The following is a 9233-nucleotide window of genomic DNA, read 5'->3' on the forward strand; positions in this document are numbered from 1 at the left end:
TAAGCAATAAAATCAGAAAGACTATCTGGTGCAATGAGAGCGAGGTTGTGAGAGAGTAAGTCAATGGGTTATCATCTCGAAAGTATAATCTCATTGCTGTTCACAAGTAGGGTAGTGGTGAGGAAAACACAAGATTGGAAAATCCGACTCATAAAGTCACAACTAATGAGTATCAGTGACCAGGCAGGTCGCCTTACTTGGTGGACGTTCGTTCCTTCCTCAGTAAAAAATAAGAATCCAACAGCCCAGACCTCCCTTTCGCGTACCGACTGCCCCTCCGGAGCCGAACTACACCTCCCACAACTCGCCGCGCGCGGCGCCGGGAATGCCGTCCGCTGCCTCTCGCTGCTTTTCCTCTGTCCCTCCTACAACTCCCACAAGCCCCCTCGGCTCTGTGGCCAGGCCCAGCCCGGGGTGGAGGCGGAGGCGGAGGCGCGGGAGTTATGGAGGGGGCGGGCTCTGCAGGGAAGTGCGTCAGAAGAGGCGTGGGGAGAGTAGGGTTCTGTGGTTTGAGCTTGAGGGTGAAGCTGGCGGAGCAGGAGGATGGGCGGTGAGTGAGCGGGGCCGGCGTCGCTCGGCAGGGGTCGCGTAGCTGTTGGACGTTTCCAGCCGTTTGAAAAGGGGCCCCCTACCCGGGCGCGGCCGGGGTGTGCGGGTTCTGAGCGGGGGGCTGTTGCGGGGCTTTTCCCTCGGCCGAGCGGTCTGGGGAAGGGCCTGCCCCGGTCACTGAGGCCCCTGGCTGGACCGCGCAGGGCTGCCCGGCCGTAGCTCTGGCTAGTCTCGACCCCCCGCCCGGCCACGAGGTGCGTCCCGCGAGGTGACAGCGCTAGGCGTCCGGCCTGGGCGAACTGCCGCTCCGGTGCCCGGGACCTTTTAAGGTCATTTGAGAGCACAAGGATGAAAAAGGATTAAAAAAGAATAAAAATACAAACCCAACCTCTGGAGTTAAAGTTAATTATTGTAATTGCTCTGGTCTCTCCTGAGTCACTTGCCATTTTCCAAACTCAGCAGCCCCAGTTTGCGAGCCTGTTTTCGTACTCCTTTTAAAGGTGTTTGGTGCGGTCATGGTATATACTTGCAGTATTTGACTCAGCTTGATCCGGCTTGAGTCATTTTACTGCGGCCATTTACTACTGCCGTTGAGCCCTGTCCACGCCTTTGGAGTGCTTGTATTTTGCCCGATTCTGGGTTTTCTTTCTGGCTGAGGAGGAATCATTTAGTTTGCAGATGAGGAGGTTCAAAAGTATAAAGAATGAGGACGGTCGATAGGAGTGAAGACTTAGGCAGCGTTAAGGAGCTTGGTTTAGCTTTAATGGATTAGGGGCAGATTGATATCTAGCATTATTATATATTATTATTCTCTTTTCTATTTCTTGCGCCTGAAACAACCTTCTCTCTGGTTTAACAAGCGTTTTCAACTGTCTTCTGAATAGCTCTCTACTCTTAACCTTGTTTTGGAAGGTTTCCCTAATCAGAGGAAACTGGGAGGAGCCGATTTCCTCTGCTTCCTTTTCTGTTGGCGGACTTGCGTACAGAGAGATGGGACCGAGGCTTATTGCCAGGAAGCAGTGTTTATTTGTGCCTGCACCGGCTCAGGATTCATATCCATCGGCTGAGCCGAGAGCGCAGGGGGGCGTAGCTTTATATACCCTTCATTAGTTGCCCCTTTACATTTTAGCCCCTTTGTCTTCCTTATGGGGTAACATACATTTGATTAGATGGTCTATGCTACAGAGTTACGCATGCGCACACAGATGCTGATGATTCCACGTTGCCTTCCCTTTGTTCTGGGGGGGCCCTAACCACATTTCCTCTGCCCTTTTCACACCCAGACTCAGAACAGTTAATGCTCTGCAGTCTTTCCTTAACCATTTATGCTAGGTACATTGCTGACTCTGGGCATGTCTGTTGTTTGTATCTGTAATGTGTATGTCCATTTCAGTGTTGTCTGTTTTAGTGTGCAGGTGATAGACTAGAGAACAAGACCTCTGTCTCCGTAGCATCCTGGGTATGTGAGCATTCAATAAGTACTTTCATGATAATGAGTTTTGTTTTGAACTTAAGAACATGCTTGCTTCTTCCTCTTTTTTTTTTTTTTTAAATTCATTGATGATTATACATTACTTTAAACAGCTTTGGGATGGGAAATAGGGTAAAGGGTGATTTTGAAATAATTCCTTTCAAAACCTGTATTTGTTCTTGAAGTCTAACTTTTCTTTCTTCCACTTGTAAACAGAGCAGTCTGAATGCCAGAATGGATAACCGTTTTGCCACAGCATTTGTAATCGCTTGTGTACTTAGCCTCATTTCAACCATCTACATGGCAGCCTCAATTGGCACAGACTTCTGGTATGAGTATCGAAGTCCAGTTCAAGAAAATTCCAGCGATTTGAACAAAAGCATCTGGAACGACTTTGCTAGTGATGAGGCAGATGAAAAGACTTATAATGATGCACTTTTTCGATACAATGGCACAGTGGGATTGTGGAGACGGTGTATCACTATACCCCAAAACACATACTGGTATAACCCACCAGGTATAGAAAGGCCAGGTATTTCTCTTATTTTCATCTTTGTCCCCTTTACTTATTCAGTAATAGAGAAAGTGATGTGATGATGGTCTCAGTTGTGTTTAAGCAGGTTTGTGTGTTCTCCCCCACCCCCCAAAAAATAAGTCTTATGTGTCTCTTCTTGTCACCTTCTCTCCCCAACTTCCATGAATTACCATAGTACTCATTAGTATTGGCTGGATGAGTAACTGTTCTTATCTTGGGAAAACCATTTTAAGTTTTGTACTTATTTACCCACTCATTAAAATCTTTTTATTCTCCCATGTCTTGAGAAAATAATTGGAAAAGTACATTGGGAGATTTTAAATACTTGGTAAGTGGTAAAAGGACTAGTATTCAAATAACACATTAATTGATAATCCTTTTATATGTAGTTGTGTTTTAGTAGATACTAACATTTGCCTACTAAATCTTAGAGGATCTCATTTGACCAACTCTGTGTCTAAATCTGCATATTTGAGACTGTTTTACAATAATCTTGATAAAAATATAGGTTAAAAATATGTATTACAGAAGTCAAAAAAATTTAAGAAACTGCCTCTCAGGTTTATTTTGTAATAAGCATTCTTAACAGTTAAATTTTTTAATTTCCAGTTACTAATATGGAAGCTTTAGAGCTCTTTGTAAGGGGTAGCTTTATAGTTTTTTTTTTTTCTATTTTTGATTACTTTTATTGACCTCTTGGTAGGAAGCACTGTATTCAAATCGCAGCACAACAGGCTTGAGTTACTATACCTCAGAAGGTTGATAGTTGTGATTTTATATGGAAGAAAGGAAGTAGTTTGGAAAGAGGTGAAAACTGGTTAAATTTTATTTAAAATGTTCAATTCTATTTGTGAGAGCATAGGAGCACTTGATATTTGAGTCTTAGCAATTATTTATCATTTAGTCAACAGATATTTGTTGTATACTTTCATGTTCCAGGGCCTAGGAGCTTGAAGTTCATAAGGGAGAGAAAAAAAAAAATCCCTACTCCTGGGAGCTAACATTCTAATAAGGGCTGACAGGCGATAAACAGAATAAATAATTATGTAGTAGAAGATAACATGTACTATGAAAAACAGCAAAATAAAGATGATTTGGAAATACATAAGGAAGGGGGCCTTGGTAGGCATTAGTTACATTATTCACTAGGCAGAATAGGCTTTAAGAAGATACCACTTGAGTAAGGATAATATAGGTAAGGGAGTTGACCATATGGGTCACTGTGGAGGTGGTGAGAATCATTTGGGTGGAAGGAACAACTACTGCAAAGGCCCTGTGGTGGGAGCATGCCTGAAATATTTACAAACTAGCAAAGAATTCCTTGGGCTGAAACAGAGTGGGGTACACTATCAGAGACTATCAGAGGCGTATTCTGATAGTGGAAGTGAGGCAAGTTGTGTGGGATTCTCTAGGCATGATGAGGACTTTAATTTTTACTCTGAGTGAGTTGGAGCCATTGGAAGGGTTTGTGCAGAGGGAAGATAATCTGGTCATCTAGACGGATGTGTTGGAAACAGACAGGTGACTGGCAAAGACAGAAGCAAGGAGACTTAGGAGGCTGTTTTACCAGTTCAGATGAGAGATGATTAAGACTCAGATGGGGTGGTGGTACTGAGCAGTGCCTGGATTCTAGATATATTTTGAAGGTAGAGCCTCTCGGATTTCCTGCTGGAGTGCATGTGGGCAAGACTGATTAAAGTTTCTGCTCTGAGGAATGAGAAGGATGGAATTGTCATAATCTGAGATGAGGAACATGGCTGATGGAGTAAGTTTGGGGGAAAGTTTCTATTTATTTTAATCTTTGTCCCCTCCTTTTTCCTAGTCTTTTTACATATCTATTCTAATTGATTTTACTGCTCCTACTTTTTTTTTCTCTTCCTTGTACCCATGTTTTAAGCCTGCTACTGAGAACCATTCGTCCGTCCATTGGGCAGTGGAGAATCCTGTGTCACTCAGGGTCAAAGAGGTTGCTGTCTCCCCTGAGAATATTTTTCCATATCATTTTTTATTTCAGCAAATAACTAATGAAAGATTTTTGTTAAATGTTTAAAATTAAAACAAGCAATCATTGTTTTTCTTGTTCCAGAGTCACATGATATGGTCACAAGATGCATGAGTTTCACGCTAACTGAGCAGTTCATGGAGAAATTTGTTGATCCCGGAAACCACAATAGTGGAATTGATCTGCTTCGGACCTGTGAGTACTTTGAATTCTGCAAGACAACTGGGGAAAAAAGAAAATAATTTTATTTGCCTTTTGTTAAACTCTGATTTTGGAACAAGATGGCAGTGTACACTGTGTTAACTTGAAATAAGTTCTCCAACATTATCTTCCAAACTCTGTTCTGTTGATAACATATTTTCTAAGTTAGATACACACTTAACAAATTTCAGATATGAAGTTGAGCAGCTAATATGTTGGGAGACAAAATCCAGACTCTCCAAAAGATGTTATTAATGGGCCCATTTAAAGAGGAAATTTAGTAGGGAAAAATAATACATTTCTGTATTTGAGTTAAACACTTCATTTATCTGAGTTCAGATAAGGATATGTGAAAAAAGTTAACCACAAGCTTTATATATGTGAGTCAGCTAAGTGTCAGGCTTGCCAAAAGTGTTGGTCTAGTCTTAGGCAGTAGTAGCAAAAGTTCAGATGTCAAAACATTGAAAATATTTATTAGGAGTATTCTATTCATTGATGGTCAGGGTGCCTGGGAAATACTGTCTTCAGATTTGGACCTAGTTTCTAGGCTGTAGGCAGTCACTGGAACTTGCCTAGAAGAATGACCACATCATGAGAGGGAACATTGAATAAATAACAAATGCTTAGTTATGTATTGGGAATGCGAAGGAAGAAATTTATTACTAACAGAGTTTAAAGGGAAGTTAGAGAAAAGATTTCTCTGCAGTTCCAGAAAGGAAAACTAGCATTATAAAGGTAAAATTTGATTTGGAGTTGATACTACTCTGTTGCAATAATTAAAATAATATAAAAATATAAGGGATGCTTTGTAAAGTCATCAGCTTTTTTCCCATGTTGTTAAAGGAATTTATGCTAATTAAAAGTGCCATTTATTGAGTGCCTGGTGTATACCAGATCCTTTGCTTTGTTCTTTATGTATATTGTTTTAACAAGTCTTTTATAATCACTAGTCATTTACTTAGTTTAGTCCTGCCTTGAGATCCTCTAAGGACTTAGATTTGTTTGTATGTAGAGCCAGAATGTTTTGCTTCAAATCTGGTTCTACCACTTACTGTGTTATCTTGTATAAGGTATTTATACTTCTTCAGTTTCCTCATTTGTAAAATGGAGATAATAGTATTAGTACCTACTTCTATTGGGAGGATTAATACACAAAACCTGTGTAGAACAGTGTATGACACATAGTAAGCCCTCACTAACACTTAACTGTTAGTGTCCTTTTACTTTTATCAGGACGAAGTTAGCATCATTTTAAACAATGTGCTTTAGGAGAAAAACCTCAATATTTTTTTTTTTTTTTTCAGTTCAATGTGTCCTTGAAACTTCTTTAATATACATATAATAGTTTATAGCCCTTAATCCCCTATCCCTACTGTGACCCCCTCCCCACATTTCTGCAGAAAAATCAGCTGATAGTCTGATGGGGGGGTCCCTTATGTGTGATTCTTTGTTTATCTCTTACTGACTTTAGAATTCTCTCTTTGCTTCCACTTTTACCATTTTAATTACGATATGTCTTGGTGTGGGTTTCTTTTTATTTATTTTCTTTGGAACCCTCTGTGCTTCCTGTATGTGGATATCTGTTTCCTTCTTCAGGTTCAGGAAACGCTTAGTCATAATTTCATCAAATATGTTTTTGACTCCTTTCTTTCTTCTTCTTTTTTTTTTTTTTTTTTGGAAAAGGGAAAAACCTCAATATTAAAGTACCTCTGACTTTTTGAGAAGAGTTCTCATTAGAATATGAAATAATTGTCATTGCGAGAAAACTGAAATTATGGTGACTTTTTTTTCCCTTTTTCTCTTTTTAAAAATCAGATCTTTGGCGTTGCCAGTTCCTTTTACCTTTTGTTAGTCTAGGTTTGATGTGCTTTGGAGCTTTGATTGGACTTTGTGCTTGTATTTGCCGGAGCTTATATCCCACCATTGCCACAGGCATTCTCCATCTTCTTGCAGGTGGGTCTTGTCATCATACTTAGTTTTATCTACTTCTTGTCTCCTTGGGGATCACATATTACTGCCCTGTCATGTTGCCTGGAAAGGTATTATCATGCTCTTATCTAGCTGTTTTGTTTTCTAAATTTTCCTCCAAGGTCTGTGTACACTGGGCTCAGTGAGTTGTTACGTTGCTGGAATTGAACTACTCCACCAGAAACTAGAGCTGCCTGAGAATGTGTCCGGTGAATTCGGATGGTCCTTCTGCCTGGCATGTGTCTCTGCTCCCTTACAGTTCATGGCTTCTGCTCTCTTCATCTGGGCTGCTCATACCAACCGGAAGGAGTACACCTTAATGAAGGCATATCGCGTGGCGTGAGTGGGAAGCTGCCCGCTCTACAACTGCCATCTTTATGATTTTTGATATTAATATTTCCCTTATCTCCCCCAGTTGCTTTTAATTTAACTTTTTTTGTGGATATACCATTTTATCCTGAAAACCCATTTTATTTATTCATACAGATGGTTGTTTCTTAATACCACTAAAACTTACATGGAACCTGTGAGTGATTCCATCTTTCAGACAAACTAATCTAGGTTCAGAGTCCAGACAGAAAAAAATGGGTAGACTCTTGGCATAAATTTGTGAAAGAAAATTAGTAGTAGAGGAGGTTGACCAAAACAAGTTATGCTGATGTCTGTTAGACTTTTCAGTAAAGTTACTGTATTTGTTCAACTGGAAACACTAATTTCTTTGGGAAACTTCTTTTTCATAGTCAAAACTTATATTCACTTTGCCATAGTAGGTAGCCAGTCAGCCAGAGGTATTAGTGCTATTTTAAGGACTTAGGCTATCTAAAATAGGGAAATTATCTAAAATCTTTTCCCTAAATATTGGCATATAGGTTCATCTGAGGTGAAATATGGCAGTTGTTTATCTACACTGTGTCTGTTTACAAGAAAGGAAGTGTTTACATGGAATTTTAACTTCGTAAACTGCAAGAATTCCAGTTCAGCCAGGCAAGAGGATTAACCTTATTTTACTTTTTTTTTTTTTTTACACTCTCCTTAATATGTCAGTAGGATTTTCAATATCACCAAATCATTTTGGATTTTTGTTCCTTCCCTCCTCGCACACCAGGCTTATTAAAAGAGTGCTTTCTTTTTAACACTACGTTGGGGTCACAGTAAAATTCTCCAACTGCCATCTATTTATTTCACCTAAGTACCGTAAAGAAAGTTCCAACATAATGACCCTCTGGAGCTAGGAAAACTACCACAAGACTTAAAGCATTGGCTGGTCATTAACTTCCAGCTGTGGTCTTTATTTCTTGTGGTGAAATGAAGTGCCTTTCCTTGCCTAATCCCTCCCTGGTGTGTATCAACATGATTTAATGTCTTCTAATTCAGTCATTTTTTTATAAACATGTCTATAAACATTGAAGTTTAAAAAATCTTATTTATTTATTCCATTACTGTAGTACTTGACAGATTTTGAAAAAAAATGTAACTTAGTAATTTCTTACAAAATTCTAAATCTGTCTTTTTTTAAAAAATAAAAAATGAGAAGAGACTCAGAATTGTGTATAGTGTCTGAGTTGATTAAATCTCCATACTTTAGGATAAAGAAATACAGGATTCTGAATGAGGATTTCTGTGGAACATGTGTTGTTGGGTTATAGGCTTATCTTTATATCCAGTGTTTGGGTCTCTGTTTTACCTTCCAGAAAATGTGGGAACCTCTTAGGAACCTTTTAACCCCATTAGAAAATAAGAGACTCGTTATCTCATGTGTCAAAGTTTTAAAACGTGTTTTCAAAGTAATTTTGTGATGATTATGTATCATACTTAATGTGGCTGGTTTTTCATATAGTCATTTAATGGCTGTGGATGTTTATGTTCTACATTAATGAAGTAATCAAGTCACTTCTGACTTAACAATAAAGCCAGTATTACTCTGCAGCCCATTATTGCCTATGCCATGGCTGTCTACCTCTTCCTAATTCTTGAAGTTTCATTGCCTTTTACCACCTTTTGTGGAAGGTAGAAAAGTTAAGTGAACAAATCCAACACACTTTTGGGAATGGGATTTTTAAATTATTGACCAACGTGACATTTTTGTTATTTATTTTTTTTTGTCTTTTTAGGGCTACACCCACGGCATATGGAGGTTACCAGGCTCGGGGTCGAATCAGAGGTGTAGCCACTGGCCTACACCACAGCCACAGCAATGCCGGATCCTTAACTCACTGAGCGAGGCCAGGGATCAAACCTGTGTCCTCACAGATCCTAGTTAGATTCGTTTCTGCTGAGCCACAACAGGAACTCCAACATTTTTGGATTTGAATGTTATTAATTTTAAATGGTGTCCCTGTCTCTTGTTACCCTAGAGTTATCTGTGATTGTCACTCTAACTCCTGTCTTTAATGTGTACCAAGAAAGCTCAGTCAGAATCAGACTTGTCAGCCTCAGGAGTAGCATCTTTAAATATGGAAAGCTAACCTGGTGCTGTATATGTGTTGTAGTTTAAGCACATTTCAGAG

The 9233-nt window shown here is 39.6% G+C and overlaps 1 protein-coding gene across 5 annotated transcripts; it reads left to right on the top strand.

Moving 5' to 3' along the window:
* Positions 421 to 8652, top strand: CLDND1 (claudin domain containing 1). Of its 5 annotated transcripts, none has more exons than XM_005670262.3 (6): positions 480 to 550; positions 1965 to 2008; positions 2237 to 2552; positions 4642 to 4752; positions 6574 to 6711; positions 6849 to 8651. In XM_005670262.3, the coding sequence occupies exons 1-6, from the start codon at positions 544 to 546 to the stop codon at positions 7067 to 7069; spliced, it is 837 nt and encodes a 278-aa protein (XP_005670319.1). In that variant the 5' UTR covers positions 480 to 543; the 3' UTR covers positions 7070 to 8651. The 5 variants fall into 5 exon arrangements, with proteins under 5 accessions (XP_005670317.2, XP_005670319.1, XP_005670315.2 ...); XM_005670258.3 differs by having other exon boundaries at positions 482 to 550; positions 1958 to 2008; positions 6849 to 8652; XM_005670259.3 differs by having other exon boundaries at positions 498 to 550; positions 1958 to 2008; positions 2237 to 2537.

The sequence above is a fragment of the Sus scrofa genome, chromosome 13 (assembly GCF_000003025.6).
Source record: "Sus scrofa isolate TJ Tabasco breed Duroc chromosome 13, Sscrofa11.1, whole genome shotgun sequence".
Taxonomy (NCBI): domain Eukaryota; kingdom Metazoa; phylum Chordata; class Mammalia; order Artiodactyla; family Suidae; genus Sus; species Sus scrofa.

What these genes read in the sequence shown, in the direction of transcription:
- CLDND1 (XM_005670262.3), top strand. An exon ending in ACCAGGTATAGAAAGGCCAG is followed by an intron (nt 2,553 to 4,641) that starts GTATTTCTCTTA and finishes TTCTTGTTCCAG; the next exon opens with AGTCACATGATATGGTCACA. An exon ending in AATTGATCTGCTTCGGACCT is followed by an intron (nt 4,753 to 6,573) that starts GTGAGTACTTTG and finishes TTTAAAAATCAG; the next exon opens with ATCTTTGGCGTTGCCAGTTC.